The 21,443-nt window shown below is 24.1% G+C and overlaps 1 protein-coding gene across 2 annotated transcripts in view; it reads right to left on the bottom strand.

Annotated features, from left to right (window-relative positions):
• The window catches only part of LOC117175959 (5'-3' exoribonuclease 1), a 67,548-nt gene that overhangs the window by 38,307 nt on the left and 7,798 nt on the right, over positions 1-21,443 (bottom strand). For both annotated transcript variants that reach the window (XM_033365838.1, XM_033365837.1), the window contains exons 3-8: positions 16,397-16,844; positions 16,054-16,310; positions 12,329-12,459; positions 7,610-7,992; positions 1,052-1,344; positions 690-970 (exon numbers count right to left, since the gene is read on the bottom strand). In XM_033365838.1, the coding sequence (XP_033221729.1) occupies positions 690-970; positions 1,052-1,344; positions 7,610-7,992; positions 12,329-12,459; positions 16,054-16,310; positions 16,397-16,844 (1,793 nt within the window). The remainder of the gene's footprint in view (positions 1-689; positions 971-1,051; positions 1,345-7,609; positions 7,993-12,328; positions 12,460-16,053; positions 16,311-16,396; positions 16,845-21,443) is intronic.

Below are 21,443 nucleotides of genomic sequence, written 5' to 3'. Positions count from 1 at the left end.
CTGGAAGATTTTAAGGAAATTTTTATTAAAATTTGCAAGATAATTTTTAATCTTTTTAAAAATTTTAAATATCCCTTAAATTTACCTACATTTTTTATACAAATAATAAGGTTTGAATTGTTATTTATACACCAAAATATTTTTAATTCAATAAAAGCCTTTAATTAGAAAACATTTTAAACAGAAACCGTTTAATTTTTAACGTTCAAATATGGTATTTCTTAAAATTTGAACGGATTACTGTTCACTTTTCAATTTTAAAATTCTTTAAATTAAATCTGTGAGCTTAAAAATAAAAATTTAAAATGGACAATTTTTTAAGTCATTATTTTAAAAACTGCTTAAATGAAACTTGGACCAATTTTTCTTCTAAAAATTTGTAAAATTCCCGGTCAAAAAATAAGTTCCCTGCTATTTCTCGGTCCAGCGGCCACCCTGAAAATATTTCAATACAGCAACATAAAGTTACTTTAACTAATTGAGAATTATTCTTACTCAATTTTATACTGAAATTTCAAAAAAAAAAAAAAAAAAATAGCAAGCTTTCGAAAAAATTCCCTTTTAAACCGTCTTTTTTAAACAAAAAATTTCCTTACAATTCCAGGTTTTTCCGGGGAAATAGACACCCTGTCATTAACCAAATTCGTAATATTAAAGATTAAAAATATTATAATGATAAAAATAATTACTTTTCAGCAATTGCCTTTTGTTGAAGTTGTTTTTGTTGGGTTAATGGTCCATCTACTGCTTCTTTTATCCAGTCGCTTTTTTTATTTGACTGAGAATTTACATGTATTTTCCATTTGTCGTCAGAAACTGCAACCACTAGAGCTTCTAATAGATGCGGCCATCCCACAAATACAGACTGACCTAAGATTTGTTCAGCTACAGCTTCCAAATCAGGCTTTGGTTTTGGCACTACGTGCAAAATCATATTTTCACCTCTTGACGGTTGTTCGAAAACTTTAACCTAAACATATAATTAATTTATGTAGGCTAATCAAAGTTTAAAAAAAAATCCATTCTTTTATTTAAATAATGGTAAACTCACTTTTGCCTTTTCAAGAGTGACAGTATGCTCTATATGTTGTAAAGTTGGAAACCCTGGGAAATAAACACTTAATTTAACTCCTGGACACAAGCACTTCACCAGCTTTTCCTCAGGGACTAATATGTCGTCCCGATTCACTAGCTGACATTTGGCATGACTATTTATACTGGGGAAGTATTCAGGGACAGAATAGAAACCCATATCCTCATCGGTGTAAGTAAAAATGCACATTGGTCCATGCTTATTTCTCTCCCTTTCTTCGTCGAGCAGCTCTGCGTTGTACGGTTCCATTGCTAAAAAGAAAACATATGATTTTAAATTTATAGGCCTCACAGTCCCTACGGTATAAAATATAGGGACCAATGGGTACTTTTTTGTGAAACTCATTGGGCACTTTTTTCGCGCTCAAAGGGTAACAAATTCAGGATAAATTCCGAAGATTTCGGAACAATTCAATTTACATTCAAAACTTTTACTACACAAAATTTTGTCTACACAGAATATTTCCTAACAGTATGCAATATTGTTTAATAATTATATTTTTTTCCTACACAAAATATTTCCTACATAGAATTTAATACTATTATATTTTTCCCACACAAAATGTTTCCTTCACAAAATTTGTTCTACACAGAAAATTTCCTACACAGAATATAATATTGTTTAACACTTTTATTTTTGTCCTACACAAAATATTTTCTACACAGAAGATGTATTTTCTACACATAATTATATAGTAATATCTTATTACCAAGATAATCTCTAAACATTGTACAAAAAAATATATTATGTCCAATATTTTTCCTGCACAATATATATTCTACATAACATATTTAAAACAGTACATAAAATATTCTTTACAAAAAGTAGATCCTACACAAAATTAAATGATTATAGTTTTAAAATAAATTTTGTTGCTGCTATAAAGACATTATCAGTTATGCCACAAGGGCCTGTGATGTTTGTGAACTTACAATATATGTAAAATATTTAATTTAAAACTTTTGCTTTAGATTAAATTAAAAATTTTGTGGAGGAAAAATATTGGACATAATATTTTTGTTGTAAAATGTTTAGAGACTATTTTGATAATAAAATAGTACTATTTAATTCTGTGTGAAGTATACATATTTTGCGTATAAAATATTTTGTGTAGGAAAAAAAGAAAAGTATTAAATAATATTAAATTCTGTTTAGGAAATCTTCTGCGTATAAGTAAATTTAGAGAAATTTAAAAGAAATGGGAAGAATGAGATGAAATACATAAAAATTCAAGGTGAATTAAAAAAAAACCAATGAATTGAAAACAATTTTAAAAAAATGAATTCAATTCAGTAACTCTAAAATAAGCTTAGAAAAATACAAGCGAATGCAAAAAATTTGATGAAATGCCTAAGAATTCAAGGTCAGTTTAATACACTTCAAGATCAATTAAATAAACTTTTTTTAATAAAAAAAATTCAAGAGGATTCCAAAGAATTTAAAAGAATCAAGGATGAATTCCAAAAAAAATTTCAAATCTTTTCAAATCTCTGAAATTCTACTAATTTCAAACACAAAAAGTGACCAATAATTACAGAACAATTCAAGATAAATTCAAAAGAATTCAAATAAATTGAAACAATTTTAAGAATCGAAAAAAATTTGATTGATGCAAATTTTGAGTGAATTTAGAGAAATTGAAAAGAAATAAGAAGAATTAGATGAAAGTCATAAAAAATCAACCAGAATTTAAAAAACAATCAAGTGAATTGAAAAAAAATTTAAAGCATGGAAAGATTAATTGAATTGAAATGTTAATTCAACTAAATTCCGTGATCTTCTATGATATTTTCTGAAATCATGGAAAACGTTTTCAAATACATTGTGAGTTTTAAAATCTCTTGAAATCATTGAAATCCTCAGAAATCTTATAAAATAACGTGAAATATTTTTAAATATTTTGAAACCTCATACGTCCTGTAAAATCGTTCCATATCTTTAGAAATGCTAGAAAATTACTTATCCTAAAATATACCAAAAGCTTTAAAATCACTTCAAATTAATTAAATTAATTTTAAAAAATCCTTGGAATCTATTAAAATCCCCTAAACAAATTCAAATTAAAAGCTCCTGAAAATGCTTTAGAAGTTTTAAAAATACCCTAAAATCTTAAAAATTCCTTAAAATTATTGAAATCTATTAAAAATTTCTCGGAACCTTTATAAATACCCTGAAATATTTCAAAGAATTCAAGATAACTCAAAAATAGGTATAGACCTGAAATAAATAGTGATTAAGCCATGAATTAATATATTGATTGAAAAAAAAAATAAAGTCAACTAAACTCAATTTTAGTATATTCTACTGATCTTGGACTAATTTACCAATCATTTCATATACTATTATTAATTCGTGCGAATGTACTATTTTTTGAAAGTATGAAATTATTATAATCATATCGACGGGATGACCATTTCTCATTTAAGTCTACACCTGATTTCAAGATTTCAAAAGATTTCAAGAGATTTTTAAGATTTCAATATATTTCACGAAAGTTTGGAAGATTTCGCAAATATTTGTAAGATTTCACAAAGATTTCAAAGATTTTAAACGATTTTTAAACATTGCAAGAGATTTAGTAAGGATTTAAAATATTTCAATATATTTTACGAAAATTGAAAGATTTCGCAAATATTTCAAACTTTTCAGAAAGATTTCAAAATATTTACAAAGATTTCAATAGACTTTATGAAAGTTTTAAAGATTTCGCAAATATTTGAAAGATTTCACAAAGATTTCGAAGATTCTAAAAGATTTAAAAATATTTCAAGCGATTTAGCAACAATTGCAATACATTTGATGAAAGTATTACAAAATTCGCAAATATTTGAAAGATTTCACAAAGAATTTAAAGATTTCATAAAAATTTCAAAGATTTCAAAATATTGCAAGAGATTTTCAAGATTTTAATTTATTTTCGAAACTTTGAAATATTTCGCAAATATTTGAAAGATTTCAAAAATTCTCAAAGATTTCAATATATTTTACGAAAGTTTGAAAGATTTCGCAAATATTTGAAATTTTTCACAAAGATTTCAAAGATTTCAATATATTAAATTTCAATATTTAAAAATATTTCAAGCGATTTAGCATTAATTGCAATACATTTGATGAAATTATTACAAATTTCGCAAATATTTGAAAGCTTTCACAAAGAATTCAGATTTCAAAATATTTTAAGAGAATTAGCAAAGATTTTTAAGATTTCAATAGAATTCACGAAATTTTTAAACATTCCGCAAATATTTGAAAGATTTAACAGAGATTTCAAAGATTTTATATATTCACAAAATTTAGAAATATTTCCGAAATTTCACAAGGACTTTAAAGATTCAAAAAATTTACAAATATTTCCGAAGTTTCGCAAATTTCCATAACTTAAAAAAAATTACGAATATTAGAAAGATTTATCAACAGTTTGCATACCAGATTTCAAGATTGATCAAACCCTCGACAATATTATTTTTGTTAGTAAAAAAAATCAATTCTTTTGAATTCAGATATTGATTTTTTATTGAAAATTCGTCTTTTTGTGTTGAAAATTGAACTTTTTGGTTGACATTTGAAGTAATTTCTTAAAAGTTCATTTGAAATGAAAACTCATATTCTAGGGTTAAGAATTTAACTGTTTTATAAAAAATTCGTCTCTTTTGATAAAAAATTAATTTTTTGGTTGAAAATTCAACTATTTAGTAGAAAATATATGTATTTGTTTGGAAATCTGTTTTAATTGAGGATATATGAATTTTGTTGAAAATTCTTATCATCTTTTTGGATTGAAAATTAAACTTCTTGGTTAATGATTCATAATTTTAGTACAAAAACGTTCTTTTTTAAAATTCATTTTTTAAACCATTTGTGCGAAATTCGTTTTTTTTTTAAATACAAATTAATTCTCAATAAATATATAACGAGATGATTCTTTTTTGAAGATGGATATATTTTAGTTTAAAAATGCAATTATTTATTTAAACATAAATCCATTTTTATAAATATTTAGTTGAAAATGTTTGAAATTTGTTGAAAATACCTCTTTTTTGGCAAAAAATTAAAGTACTTCCAGGTGGAAAATGCAAGTTTTCGTAGAGAATTCGACTATTTGGTTTGAAAATTCAACAATCTTGTATAAAACTCATTTTCTTTATATTGAAGATCAATTTTTTTAACCGAAAATTTAATTATTCAATCTTTGGTTGAATAGTCATGTATTTTCTTTAGACAACTTATTTTTTGTTATAGAAAATTAATCCTTAGTTTTAAAATTTAACAACATGTTTCGTAGAAAATATCATTTACACTTAAAATTGAACTATTTCGTAGAAAATCAATCTTTTGCTAAAAATGTAACGGAATGGTTTACAATTAATCTATTATAGTTGAGGATTAAAGCATTTTGCAGCGTGTCTATCGATTTTTAGGAACAAAATTCAAGGTCTTTTCGAGGTATTCCAGGTCAAGAAATCAAAATTCTCAAGGTCTCCGTTTTTTTATATCAAATAATGAAATAAACGTTTGTCATACATGTAAAAATTGAGCCATTTCATTTTCTATTCGCCACAAATTTCTAAAGAGTGCCGAATCGTAAATAAACAAATTCTTAATTTTTTGCGAACATAATTCGTCCTTGTGAAATATTTAGGAATATTTTTAAATCTTTTTAGAGTCTTTGAAATCATTGAAATCTTTTGAAATCTTTGTGAAGTATTGCAAACCTTAGTAAAAGCTAGAAATTTCGATGAAATCTTCGAGAAATGTTTGGCATTTTTAAAAACTTTTGTAAAATCTTTAAAATTCTTGGAATCATTGTGAACTCTTTCTTTAATTTTTTCTGTTTGTTTAAAATCATTATAGTCGCTTGAAATCTTCTTAAATGTGTTGAATCAATTTGAAACCGATTAAAATCTTTGAAATAATTTGCAATTCTTGAAATATTTGTAATTCTTTTGAAATCCTCATGAATTCTTTAAAGAAATTGTGAATAAGTCTTTTGTATTCGTTTGAAATCACAGGAATATTTGAAATATTTGTACCAGATTCCCTTGTTGGAATCTTTAAAATTCTTGTTAAATGTTTGGAAATACTTAAGAATTCTTTAAAATATTTGAGAAATCTTTTGTAATCGTTTGAAACCTTGTCAAAAAGTTTTAAATCTTTGAAATTCTCGTATTGTTTTGAAGTCTTTATGAATTTTTTATGAAATGTCAATTCGTTGGAATTATTTAAATTATTACGAATCTTAGTGAAATCTTTTGATATCTTCCAAACAATTTTGAAATTGTTTAAAATCTTTTGAAATCTTAGAAATGTGGTTTAATATATCCTTTTTTAAATATTTAAACTCCTTTGTAAGTTTTAAAATCTTTGTGAAATGTTCGAAATCTTTGGGAAATTTTTGCGAAAACTTTTTAATCTAGTGTACACGACTTTTTTTTAATGTTTAAAATCCTTAAAATCTTTGTAAAATATTTTGAAATGTTTATAAAATCTTTCTTCAATCTTTGTTTAGAAAATCTTTTGTATTCGTTAAATTCATTAAAATATTTGCAATATTTTGAAATCTTCTTAAATGTTTTAAAACCTTTTGAAATCGTTAAAATCTGGTGTAGTTTACCCCTTTTAAAATCTTTGAAATCCTTTAAATCGCAAAAACCGAGTGGTCAACCCCTCGAAAAATCCGTTGTATGGCCATGACTTATTCTAATTTTGAAACTGAATTAACATCGAAATTTTAAACTACTAATAATTTTTATTATTTCTAAGTTAAACACCTCAAAAAAAGTGCCTTGAAATATCTTTATTTATTCTGTAATAAACAAAAGATAAATTATATCTTAACGAATAAAAAAAATTTCAGCAGCAAGAATGTTTCTAAATGAAATGATTCTTTCATAACAGGCTAAAAGATTAAAATTACTTTTCGCATTTAGATAAAATTAATGTTTTAAAAGAAAAAAGACAAAAAAAAAGAATAATTAAAATTCAAGGTTTTTGTGAAAAAATCAAGGAGATTTCCAGGTTTTCAAGGTTTAAAAAAATTTAAAGGGGATTTCCAGGTTTTCAAGGTCACTAGACACCCTGATTTTGTTGAAAACTCGTTATTCTTAGTTATATTAAACTGTTTTTTTTTTAATAAAAATATTTGTAAAATTAAAAAAAAAATCAACTACTTTGTGGAAAGTATATGTAATTTGTTGAGGAATAAGCATTTTGGTTAAAAATTTAACTATTTTCTTGAAAATTTGATAAAAACTGTTTTGATAAAAACTCATCTTTTTAGCCTGAAAATTCAGAACTTTGGACGGCCCCTAATCAACCATTGAGACGATTTGTAGCCAATTAGCGAAGAAGTTCAAAAATGTCTTTTAAGGAAAAGTAAAGAAATAGTGTTTTTAGTGTAATTTCTTTCGAAATCGTAGCAAAATACCGTCATAGCTAAAAAAAAAGTGTCAGATAGTGTCAATAGTCTTGTAGCAACCCTGGAAGACTATTTTTTTATGATAATTGGATATCACTAACCATTAATTAATTGTGTTTCGTCAATGAAGGGAATCAGTACTACAGCTTCCCATTCTTGTCTTTTTCCATTCAAATCCGTTTTGAAGTCAAGTGGATAGTAATCGATAATAGGAGACTCGGATTGGGTCAGTAAATTCTGATACGCCTTTGGCAAGAGTGCTTTACTAGCAGCTGGCAAGACAGCCAGCAATTGTTGAAATGGAAAGAATGGCTCTCCCATATCAAATTCCAACTTCAAGTCTTTAAAGTCTCGTATATCGGAAATATATGGTGCATAATGATGTGGATAGTACCATGACCAGCTGCAGCAACCATTATAATAATAGTGCAGATTCCATTGAATCGCTCGAACATAACCTTCAGCTTGTGATCGTAAAAATTGTCTGGAATTTACATTGTAGATTTAAATACAATTACTAACTATAATTTATAAATTGGGAGTTTCTAATAGAGGGTGTCCAGCGATTCCTAGGAACTAATTTCAAAATATTTTACACCTTTTCCAGGTCAAGAGATCAAGCTTTTCCAGGTCTCCATTCTTTTACATCGAATAATTAAATGTTTGTTATACATGCAGAAGATGAAACATTTCATAATTTTTTATTGGTCAATAACTTCTAAAGAAAGCTGAATTATAAATAAACAAATTCTTAATTTTGTACGAACATACACTGCCGTGTAAAAGTTTAAGGACAACTCTTTTTTTATGACTGAATAAATTCTCTTAATTTTAATTATACCAGAGCTAAAAAAATGTCTCTTTAAAAGGTTAATTGTTTTTGAAATTCTGTATAAAATAAGCCCAGTCCGGAATAATCAATATTTTTCAATGTTCTTGGGCTCATTTTGAAGCTATGTTTTCATTGTATCACATCAGCTTACGAGTATAAAATGTAAAATATTTTTTTTTCGAATTGCAAGAACTTGAAGTTGTAACAAAAAAGTTGGAAAATTTTGAAAACATCTTATCTGTAGGCAAATCAGAATAAAAGTTAAATAAATATATATTTTGAGGAACTTACATAGAAACTTCATGATTACAGGTTTCATATATTTTAAAAAATTATTTTTGTTACCAAAATAATGTTGCAATTTTTCCAACTTTTTTGTTACAACTTCAAGATCTTGCAATTCAAAAAGAACATTTTTACGATTCTTACCCATAAGCTTTTGTGATACGGTGAAAAAAAAAGTTTCAAAATGAGTCCAAGAACATTTAAAAATGTTGATTGTTTCGGAAGTTAGTGAAAATTTAAGAAAACATCGAAATTTACACTATTTTTACAATATCTACTTAAAAACTAGACAAACTGGCTTCAGCCTGGGATTATTTGATACAGAATTTTGAAAACAATCAACTTTTTAAAGAGAAATTTTGTTAACTCTGGTACAATTAAAATTAAGAGAATTTATTCAGTCATAAAAAAGAGGCCTAAATAATCTTGAGATTTCCGTGAAATCTTATAAAATCTTCTAAAATGTTGGTAAAATCTTTGAAATCATTGAAATCTTTCACACTTTTGAAATTCATTTTGAATTCACTGGAATATTTAAAATTTTTGTGAAATATTTTGAAATTTTCCAAAAAAAAGTGAACTCGTTTAAAATCTTTGAAATGTTTTGTATTTTGATCTACTGTAACCTTTTTGAAATCTTTTGAATTCTTGAAATCTTTTGAAATATTCTAAAAATTTTGAAGTTATTTAAAATATTTGAAATCTGGAATACTGTAACCTTTTTTAAATATTTAAAATTCTCTTGGCATCTATAAGAAATTTGTTTGACATCTTCTAACATTTTCTGTATTTATTTTAAATCATTCAAATATTTGTAACATCTTTTTAAATATTCTAAAAAAATATTTTTAAGATTTTGTGAAATGTTTGATATCTTTGTAAAATCCTTGAAATCTTTGTAACGTTTTTTTAAATCTTCTAAATAAATTTGAAATCGTTAAATATCTTTATGAATTTTTAAAAAATCTTTGAAATCCTTGAAAGATTTTGAAATACTTTTGAATGTTCGAAATCTTTGTAAAATCTTTGAAATATTCGAAACAAATTTAAAATCTTTTAAAATCCTTATTAAATTTGTAGGAAATCTTTTTAAATACTTGTGAAATCGTTTGTATTCATTTCAAATAATTAAAATATTTTAAATCTGTTTCAAATCTCAAATTTCTTGAGACTTTTTGTGATTGTTTAAAACCTTCGAAATGTTCTGAAATCTTTGATATCTTCTAAAAAATTTTTAATTCTTGAATTTTATTTGAATTCACTGAAATATTTAAAACTTTTGTGAAATATTTTTAAATTTTCGAAAAAAATGTGAACTTGTTTAATATCTTTGAAATGTTTTGTATTTTGGTCTACTGTAACCTTTTTGAAATCTTTTGAGTTCTTCAAATCTTTTGAAATATTATAAATATTTTGAAGTTATTTAAAATCTTTCAAATCTGGCATACTGTACCCTTCTTTAAATATTTAAAATTCTTGTATTCTTTTGGCATCTATATGAAATTTTTATGAAATCTTTCTAACATTTTCTGTATTCATTTAAAATCATTGGAATAATTGAAATCTTTTTAAATCTTCAAAAAAAGTTCTAAAAACTTTATGAAATGTTACAAATCTTTGTAAAATCTTTGAAATCTTTGTAACATTTTTTGAAATCTTCTAAACAACTTTGAAATCGTTTAAAATCTTTATGAAATTTTTATAAAATCTTTGAAATATTTGCCAAATATTTATATGTATGTGTATTTTGGTAAAATCTTTGAACTCCTTTGAAGATTTAAAAATATTTTTGAATGTTCAAAATCTTTGTAAAATCTTTGAATTATTCTAAACAAATTTGAAATCGTTTATAATCTTTAAAATGATTAAAAATCCTTATTAAATTTTTAGGAATTTTGTTAATTACTTGTGAAATCGTTTGTATTCATTTCAAATAATTAAAATATTTGAAATCTGTTTGAAATCTCAAATTTCTTGAGACCTTTTGAAATTGCTTAAAACCTTCGCAATGTTCTGAAATCTTTGATATCTTCTGAAAAATTTGAAATTCTTGCATTTTATTTGAATTCACTGGAATATTTAAAACTTTTGTGAAATATTTTGAAATTTTCTACAAAAAAATGTAAACTAGATTAAAATATTGAGAATGTTTTGTATTTTGATCTACTGTAACCTTTTGAATTCTTGAAATCTTTTCAAATATTCTAAAAAATTTTGAAGTTATTTAAAATCTTTGAAATTTTTTAAATCTTTGAAACCGGGCATATTGTACCCTTTTTTAAATATTTAAAATTCTTGTATTCTTTTGGCATCTATAAGAAATTTTGATGACATTTTTCTGTATTTATTTAAAATCATTAGAATATTTGAAATCTTTGTGCAATCTTTTAAAATATTTGTCATATATTTTGTCATGATATGTATTTGTATTTTGGTAAAATCTCTGAAAGCCTTGAAATCTTTCGAAATATTTTGGAATGTTCGAAATCTTTGTAAAATATTTGAAACATTCTAAACAAATTGAAAATCGTTCTAAATCTTTAAAATTATTTAAAATCCTTATTAAATTTTTCGGAAATCTTTTAAATACTTGTGAAACCGTTTGTATTCATTTAAAATAATTAAAATATTTGAAATATTTGTGAAATCTGTTTGAAATCTTTTAAAATTTTGTTAAAATCTTCGAAATCCTTGAAATCTTTTTGAATGTTTTGAGATATTCTGAAATCTTTATAAAATCTTTGAAATATTTGTGAAATCTTTCTTTAACTTTGTTTCGTGAAGCTGTAATCTTTTTGAAATCTTTGAAATTCTTGAAATCCTTATGGCTTCTTTGAAATATTTGTGAAATCTTTTGGAATATTCTAAAATTTCAAAATTAATTAAAATCTTTAAAATTTTTAAATCTTTGAAATCTGATATACTGCACACTTTTTAAAATATTTGAAATTCTCGTATTCTTTTGACATATCTATGAAATTTCGATGAAATCTTTCTAAAATTTTTTGTATTCATTTTGAAACATTAAAATATTTGAAATCTTTCAAAATCTTCTAAAAAAAATGAGAAATCTTTGAAATGTTCTGAAATTTGACTTACTATACCCTTTTTGGAAATCTTTGAAATCTTCTGAAAGTTTGAAAATCTTTGTGTAATTTTTGAAATATTTATGAAATCTTTCTAAATTCTTTTAAAATCTTTGAATTTGAAATCATTACGAAATTTGTATGAAATCTTTTAATATTTTGGTACAATCTTTGAAATAATCTTGAAATATTTTGTATTCATTTTAAATCATTTAAATATTTGAAATGTTTGTGAAATCTGTTTGAAATCTTTGAAAATTTGTGTAAAATCTTTGAAATCCTGAAAAACGCAATGAAATGTTTTGAAATGTTTTGAAGTCTTTATGAAATATTTGAAATATTTTTGAAATATTTCTTTAATCTTTTTTTGCAAAACGTTTTGTGTTCCTTTGAAATCATTGAAATCTGTTAAAATCTTCGAAATCTGGTGCAATCTCCCCCTTTTAAAAACTTTGAAATTCTTGAAATCCTTAGACATCTTGTGTACTGTAACCTTTTTAAAATATTTAAAATCCGTTTTAAAAAAAATCAAGAAGAATTCTAGGTTGTCAAGGACGCTGAACACCCTGCAGTAAGTATTTAAATCGTCGAGATTAATAACAGTGTGATGCACTTACTCGTCAACATTTTCGTATTCCATTTTATTCATGTAATAATCTCGCTTGTGTTGAACAAATTCTAGGTTATAAATTTCTTCGTCTGAATCCACATCCAGAGGATCTTCGTCTTCATCAGAATTGCCTAGTAACTGCAATAATTTTTTTATGTATTTTACATTATTGTCAAGCAAAAGGAGAAACAGGGTTGCTACAAAATAACCTTAGACTCAAAAAATCCATAATGTTTATTAAAAAAAAATGTTTGTTTTTAAATTTATCTTAAAGAATTTTTTTAGTGAAAACAGTCACACAACATTTTACAAGGGATCATCTGAAAATTGCGTAGGATGATTTTAGGAAGATTTGAAGATCTTTAAAGTATTTCATTTTCAGTTAAATGGATGAAGTTTTTACTAATTATTTGATTTTCTGTTTATTCTGTGTACTTTCTTCAAAATTTATTTCAAGAAAATACATGACGTTTCAAATAAAAAGCATAAATATCAAGGCAAAAAATTAATTTTGAATTAACAAAAAAGAATTTCCAAGAAAATAGTTACATTTTAAACCAAGGAGATGAATTTTCAACCAAAGATTAATTGTCTACCAGAAACGACGAATTTTCAACCAAATCGTTAAGTCTTCAACTCAAAAAGATACATTTTTATCCAAAAATGGAATAATGAATATTTTAGTTAAGAAAATTAATTTAAAAAGGGGAATTTTCAACCAAAAAGTGTAATAGTTCATATTTCCACCAAAAAATATTTAAAGTTCCAAAAAAAATATTTAAATTAATCCAACAAAAAAAAATACAGATTTTCAATAAACTGGTTGAATCCTGAAACTAAGTTCAAATTCAAACTAAAAAGAGGAATCTTCACAAAAAATATCAATTCGAAATAAAATAGTTCATTTTTCCACTAAAAAAACTAATTTTTAACAACATGTATGAATTTTCAACAAATACGTTTAACTTTTAAACAAATAAATGAATTTTAAAATAAAATTGTGATTCTTCAACCAAAACAAAAATTAACTTTTAACCAAATGTTTGAAATTTCAACCGAAAAGACGAATTTTCAACCAAGAAGATTAATTTTCTACCAAGACGATTTTTTTAAACAAAAAACATGGATTTTTAACTAAAAAGATCAATTTTTAACACAAGATTAAATAGATAAATTTCCAGTTAAAAAAATTAATTTTTAACCAAAGAAATTAATTTCAAACTGAAATTATGTATCTTCAACGAAAAAATTCATTTTTAAACAAATAGTTATTTTTCAACCAAAAAGACGAATTTTCAACCAAGAAGATACATTTTATACTAAAAAGGACGACTTCTTAAGAAAATACATAAATTTTCGACTAAAAAATATCAATTTTCAACAATAAATGGAATGATTAGATTTACAGTTAACATTAAAAAAAGTTCAATATTCCAACAAAGAAACGATTTTTCAACTAAAAAGATGAATTTATAACTAAGAAAATTAACTTTTTACCAAAAAAGGCGAATTTTCAATCAAATAGTTGAGTTTTCGACTCAAAAAGATAATTTTTTTTCTAAAAACCGAACCTAAAAAAGGCATTTTCAAAAACAGTGGAATAGTTCTTATTTCCATAATAAAATGTTAATTTCTAATCAAAATAATTTGAATTCTACCAAAAATATACATTTTGAACAAACTAGTTAATTTCGGAAAATACATAAATAAATTTTTAAACCAAAAACTTAATTTTCAAAACAAAACAAAAAATGAATTTTCAACTAAAAGACAAATTTTCAACAAAATATTTAACTTCCAACCTAAGAAATCAATTTTAAACCAAAAAAATTAAATTTCTGCCAAAAGAGACGAATTTTCAACTAAAGAAGATAAAATTTCGACAAAAAAATAGAATAAATATCAGACTTTATGAGAATCCAATCAATTCAAACATCAAATTTGAATGAAATAGATACATTTTCATAAAAAAAAACAACAATTTTAAACTAAAGCGATGAAGCTTCAACCAAAAAAATTAATTTTTATCCAAATAGTTGATATAAAAGTTGATTTAATTTTTGTCAGCATTCATTAGTTTGCAATAAATTTGTTTAACTTTTAAACAAGAAATTACTTTTAAGCTAAAATGATGAATCTTCAACAAAAAATAAAAACAAATTTTCAACTTAAAAATCAATTCTTAATTAAGAATGGAATAGATATATTTTCAGTTTAAAAAATTAATTTTAAACTGAAAAATGAATTTTAAAATAACATGATGGATCCTTAACCAAAAAATGTCAAAAATCTAAAAAATGTATTTTTAAACAATCAACCAAGAAGATGAATTTTTAACCAAGAAGGTTAATTTTCTACCAAAAAAGATTAAAATTCAACAAAATAAATAACTTTTCAATTACGAAAGATACATTTTCAGTTAAAAAAAAATTTTAAACGATAATGATGAATCTGCAACCATAAAAAATAATTTTTATCCAAGTTGTTAATATTACGATCAAAGAAGTCTTATTTTCAACAAAATTCAGGAATTTAAAAACAAATAGTTGCGTTCTCAACTCAAAAAGATAAATTTTTATCCAAGAAGGGAATAATTTGTATTTTAGTTAAGACAATTAATTGAAAAAGGGAATATTCAACAAAAAGTGTAACAATTCATATTCCCATCAGAAATATTTTAATTTCCGATAAAGAACAGTTAAATTAAACAAACAAAAATACTAAATGTCAACCAACTAGTTAAATCCTGAATCAAAACATTTTAAGTTTAAAAAAAATGATTTTTCAACAAAATAGTTTAATTTACAACAAAGAAATCATTTTTTAACTAGGATGATGGATTTTTAACAAAAATAGGCAAATTTTCACAAAACAAAGATAAATTTTTAGTTAATAACATTGATTTTCAACCAAAAAATACGAATTTTTGAACACAACAGTCAAATTTTCAACTAAAGAACCAAGAGGAGTAATTTTCTATAAAAAGATGATTTTTTAAGCAAATACATGATTTTTTAACCAAATGGGTAAATTTTCTACCAAATTGTTGAATTTTCATGTCGAAAAGACGAATTATCTATAAAAAGAAGTTTAAATTTCAAGCCGAGAATATGAATAATTAACAAAAAACTTCATTTACAACCAATCAGTTTTATATCCATAAAAACAGATCAATTTTCAGTTTAAAAATATGCTTAAAAAAAATAACGAATTTTTAACAAAGATTATGAATCTTCGATGAAAAAAATGAATTTACAAGAAAGTAGTTCAACTTTCAACTAAGCAGTTCCATTTTCAACCAAAAATGTACTAGTGGATATTTCAACACTAAAATTTTAATTCTGAACCAAAAAAAAAAGCTAAATTCATTCAAGAAAGACGATTTTTGAAGAAAATAGTTGAATTCTCAACAAGAAGAAAAGATTAATTTTAAACCAAACAGTTGCGTTTGTAACAAAAAAAGGTTAAATTTCTACGATAAGAGATAAGTTTTCAAATCAAAAAGATGAATCTTCAACGAAAAAATAAGTTGTTCAATAAAATAATAAAATGATCAACCACAAGATGAATTTTCAAAATAAAAAAAAAATTATATGCCTGTACGACTTAAGGTTTCCCTTGACATCTCTGATCAGTTATAAATTCCCTGACTTTCCACAATTCCCTGAGCTGTAGCAACCCTGACAAAGTAATATTTTAATTTAAAAAAGCTGTAAATTTTTAAAATCTTACCGAGTCTTCAGTTGCCTTGATTAAGGAAGCCAAAGCTTTACTCATTGGTTTTGTAGGCGAAGATCCCGTATCTGAAGAATCCTCAGAATTTTTGTAACTATGTCTTTCAAGTTCATTAGGTCTTCTACCAGTTTTACCTTCAAAATATTTCAAGTCAGCATATGCCTCTCCGAATTGTTCCACATCGAAGAGACTAAGCCTTTCCATGAATTTTTCAAAACGTTCAAGGTTCAATGTACCTGCTTCGTTTATATAACCTGACAACAAAAAATTCATGTAAATCAGGTGTTTCTCATCAACCGATTTTAAAAATTAGGATCAAAATTTGTGATCCACAACGCACCAGTTAACGTAGGAAGAACTTCCATATACACGTTGTATAAAATTGGCAGTGCTCCTTGATTTATATGCAAATTTGGTAGATTCGGAATGAAATCGTTACCTACGAGGAACCCCATTAATACCCAGTCGTCGATAATTTTTTCAATATCAAACTCAAAAGGGAGTTTTTGCTTGATTGGAGAAAACTCATGCTCCAGGTACTCTCTCATTAACGACAAATGTAAAAGACAAAAATTATTCTCTTCAGGAGTTAACACTTTCTTTTGTTTTTTCCCAAAGACAACCTCTTCTCGCAATAAGGAAAAATGAGGTTCGTGTGTACATAAGCCTAACATAATAAGATCGGCATCAAGACCGTATAAACAATGTCGTGTATTAGGATCATGATCCGGCTGAGCTTTCATATACCTAATGTAATCCATGATTTTGTGTTCTCCCTCACCAGGAACCTAAAAATTACATGCATATTGTAGGCATACATTTGCAGGTTGGCCGTTTTAATCGACAAAATAAATTTCCGGTCATTTCCCGGTTCGCAAACATTTTTCACGGTCAATGAAATTTAAAAAATGGAACACTAAAGCTACAAAATTTTCCACTTGAGGTAATAAAAACTGAGCTTTAAATGAAAGCACTCAAAGTGAAACTGTTAAATTTTGAACTTTTAAAAATGAAAATTTAAAAGTTTTTGATTAAAAAATATTGTATTCAAATGCTCAATAATTTACGCGTAGAAAATTGAAGGTACTAACATTTTTCAATATAAAAATATATAAATTAACGTTATCATTTTCAATGCTCTAAATTAAAAAATCAATCAATGAACTTTTGAAATTTTCAAAATTATATAATTTAAGGAATTTTAAGCTAGAAACATCAAATATTGAAAAATTGAAAAAATGTTAACTAAACACTTCGTAAATTAGAAATTCAATTATTTTCTTTTTATATAGTTTAAACATCCTTGGAAAGCTTCAAAACTTTTATTTCAAAATCTAGAAGTTGTTTTAAATTGGTTTTAAATTTAAAATTATTTTGGACATTTTTTTCACAACTTCTGAATATCTGGCAAAATTAATTGAATTTTGTTTACAATTTTCAGAAAATCCTGCAAATTTTAGAAAATTTCTTTACAATTTAGATGTATAAATAACAATTGAACATTTATTATTTGTAGGAGAAATTTGAGCAATTTTAAGAGATATGTAGAAGTTTTGAAGATTCAAACTTAATGTAAAACTTCAAATGATAGCCTAATATAAAATAAAATGTAGATTTTCGCAGATTTTAAACAAAAAATTAGATTCTTTTCAAGAATTCTGAAAGGCTTCAAAAAAATAAAAACATTTTCTTAAGATTCCTAGGAAAATTAAAAAATAAATTTTCATTTTGAAATTTATTTTAAGAGAATATTTAAAAACTTTTTCAAAGATTTAAAAAAAAAATTTTTTTCAAAAAAGATTCTAGAAGATTTTAAGAAAACTTTCTAAAATTTGCATGATAATTTTTTATCTTTTTAAAGCTCCTAAATATCTCTTAAAATTACTCAAAAATTTTTTTTACAATTGTTAATTTGTAAATTATACATCAAAATATAAAAATTTCACTTACGAATTAAGCATTTTTCAAATACAACATTTAACATTATAAAGTTCAAAGTTTAAAGGCTCTTCGAAATTTTAACGATTCCAGATTTTCTATGTCAAACAATTCAGTTAAAGATTCTTCACTTTTAAATATTTGGTTTCAATTTACTTGTCTTAAACAAGAATATATTATTATGAAGTTATTTTTAAGTTGAAAAAAGCCTATAAACTTTCAGTCACACGTTCAGATTTGTTTAATGACTAAGACTTTCAAATTGAAACCGTTTAAGTTTTAACGTTAAAATCTGAATATTCTTAAATTTTGAACTGGTTTAAAATCGTCTTTGTTCACTTTTTATTACTTAAAGTTATAAAGTAAAAGCCAAATGCTTTTATTTTTTATTTTTTCAAGTCTTTAAGAAAGCATTTAAAAATTCTTTAAATTAAAAATGTAAGCTTAAAAATAAAAATTTTAAATGATAAATTTTTAAAGTCAAAAAATTTTGAATTACGCATTGTAAGCTAAATGATAGCATAATTGAAAAACAAAAATTAAACTTTTAAATAGCCTGAAATATTTCAAATACTTTGAAATTATTTGAAACTTATAAAAATGTCTTGGGACTTTTAAAAAATGCGTAAAATCCTCTCAAATTATTGAAAACTATTTAAGATTACTTGTAATCTTTGGTAATAGCCTTCAATATTTCAAATCCTTTGAAACTTTTGAAAATAATGTAAAATTTTTATATATACCTTAAAATCTTTAAAAAAATTTTAGAATCCCTTAAAATTATTAAAATTTCAAAAATTCTTTAGAATCTTTAGCAATAATCTGAAATACTTATCCATTAAAAATTCCTAGGAAATATTAACAATAGATTACTTTTACAACAGCTTAAAATATTTTAACTCCTTTGAAATTATTTGAAACTTATAAAAATTCCTTGGAACTTATAAAAATACGGTATAATCTTTTAAATCCTTTTAAATTATTGAAATATATTTGAAACTTCTTGGAATCTTTAACAATAGCCAGAATATTTCAAATCCTTTGAAAGTTTTGAAAATAACGTAGAATTTGTAAATGTCTTAAAATCTTTAAAATTCTTTAGAGTACATTGAAACTGTTAAAATTTAAAAAATTCTTTGGAATCTTTTACAATAGTCATAGATGCTGCAAACTCTGTAAAACGTTTAAAAATTCCTTTAAATTTGTTAAAATACCATAAAAATTTGATAATATTTTTTAAAATATTGAAATCTATTACAAATTCAACTGAAATGTTTAAAAAATACTTCTTTGAGAAAAACTTAAAATATTTTAAATCCTATAATATTATTTGTGATTTATGAAAATTCCTTGGAACTTTTAAAAATGCCGCGAAATATTTAAAATCCTCTCAAATTATTGAAATCTATAAAAATTCTTTGGAATCTTTGACAATAGTCAGTATATTTCAAATCCTTTGAAACTTTTGAAAATAATGTAGAATTTTTATATGTCTTAAAATCTTTTAAATTCTTTAAAGTACGTTCAAATGATTAAAATTTCAAAAATTCTTAAGAATCTTTTACGATAGTCGAAAATAATTCTTTGAAATTTTTGAAATTCCTTGGAACTTAAAAAAATGCACAACTTTTCAAATCCTCTCAAATTATTAAAAATTCCTTTGAATCTTTGACAAAAACCTAGAATACCTAAAATCCTTGGAAACTTTTTAGAATTACTTGGGATTTTTAAATATACTTTCAAATCTTTACAATCGTTTAGAATATATTAAAATTATTGATATCTATTTAAAATCCCTTGGAATCTTTGACAATAGCCCAGAAAATTCAAAATCTTTGAAACTTTTCAAAGCTACTTAGCATTTTTATATATACCTTAAAATCCTTAAAATTCTTTAGAATCCCTTCAAATGACTAAAATTAAATTAATTTTTTAGAATCTTTTACAATAATCTAAAATACTTCAATTCTTTGAAACTTTTGAAAATTCCTTGGGATTTTTAAAGAAAGCTTAAAACTGTTAAAATCTTTTCAAATTATTGAAATCTATTCAAAATTCTTGGGAAATGTTTACAATAAATTTCTTTTACAACAGCTTGAAATATTTCAAATCTTTTGAAATTATTTGTAATTTATCAAAATTCCTTGGAACTTTTAAAAATATCGCAAAATCTTTAAAATATTTTCAAACTATAGAAATATATTAAAAATTCCTTGGAATCTTTTACAATAGCCCAGAATATTTCAAAACCTTTAAAACTTTTGAAAATTCCGTAGAATCTTTTCAAATTATTGAAATCTATTAAACATTCCTGGGGAATGTTTACAAAATACTTCTTGTACAACAGCTTGAAATTTGAAACTTTTAAAAATACCATACATAATTTCAAAACTTCTCAAATTATTGAAATCCATTGAAAATTCCTTGCAATCTTTGGCAAGAAATCAGAATATTTCAAAACCTTTGAAACTTTTGAAAGCTACTTAGTATTTTTAAATATACCTTAAAATCTTTAAAATTCTTGAGAATCCCTTCAAACTATTAAAATTTCATACATTCTTTAGGATCTTTTTTAATAGTCGAAAATACTTTAATCCTTTGAAACTTTTCAAATAACTTGGAATTTTTTAATATACCTTCAAATCTTTAAAATCCTTTAGAATATATTAAAATGATTGAAATCTATTAAAAATCCCTTGGAATCTTTGACAATAACCCAGAATATTTCAAAACCTTTGAAACTTTTGAAAGCTACTTAGAATTTTTAAATATACAATAAATCTTTTAAATTCTTTAGAATCTTTTATAATAGTCTAAAATACTTCAATTCTTTTAAACTTTTGAAATTATTTGTAATTTATGAAAAATCCTTGGAACTTTTCAAAATACCGCAAAATCTTAAAAATCTTCTCAAATAATTGAAATATATTAAAAACTCCTTGAAATCTTTGTCAATAACCTAGAATATTTAGAATCCTTGGCAAATTTTCAAAATTACTTAGAATTTTTTAAATATACCTTAAAATCTTTGAAATCCTTTAGAACCCCTTCAAATTAATGAAATTTCAAAAATTCTTTAAACTCTTTTACAAAAGTCTAAATTACTTTAATTCTTTGAAACTTAAAAAAATTCCGTAAAAATTCCTGGAAAATGTTTACAATCCATTTTTTTACAATAACTTGAAATATTTAAAATCCTCTCAAATGATTGAAATCTATTAAAAATTCATTGCAATCTTTGACAATGGCCTAGAATATTTCAAATACTTTGAAACTTTTGAAAATTCCTTCGAATGTTGTAATATACCTCAAAATCTTTAAAATCCCTTCAAATTATTAAAATTTCCAAAATTCTTTAGAATCTTTTACGATAGTCTAAAATACTTGAATTCGTTGAAACTTTTGAAAATTCCGTAAAATCTTGTCAAATTATTGAAATATTTCCAATC

This window comes from Belonocnema kinseyi, chromosome 7 (assembly GCF_010883055.1).
Source record: "Belonocnema kinseyi isolate 2016_QV_RU_SX_M_011 chromosome 7, B_treatae_v1, whole genome shotgun sequence".
Classification (NCBI taxonomy): domain Eukaryota; kingdom Metazoa; phylum Arthropoda; class Insecta; order Hymenoptera; family Cynipidae; genus Belonocnema; species Belonocnema kinseyi.
Note: the sequence above shows the minus strand (reverse complement) of the source record. Positions and strands in the feature narration are given on the sequence as shown.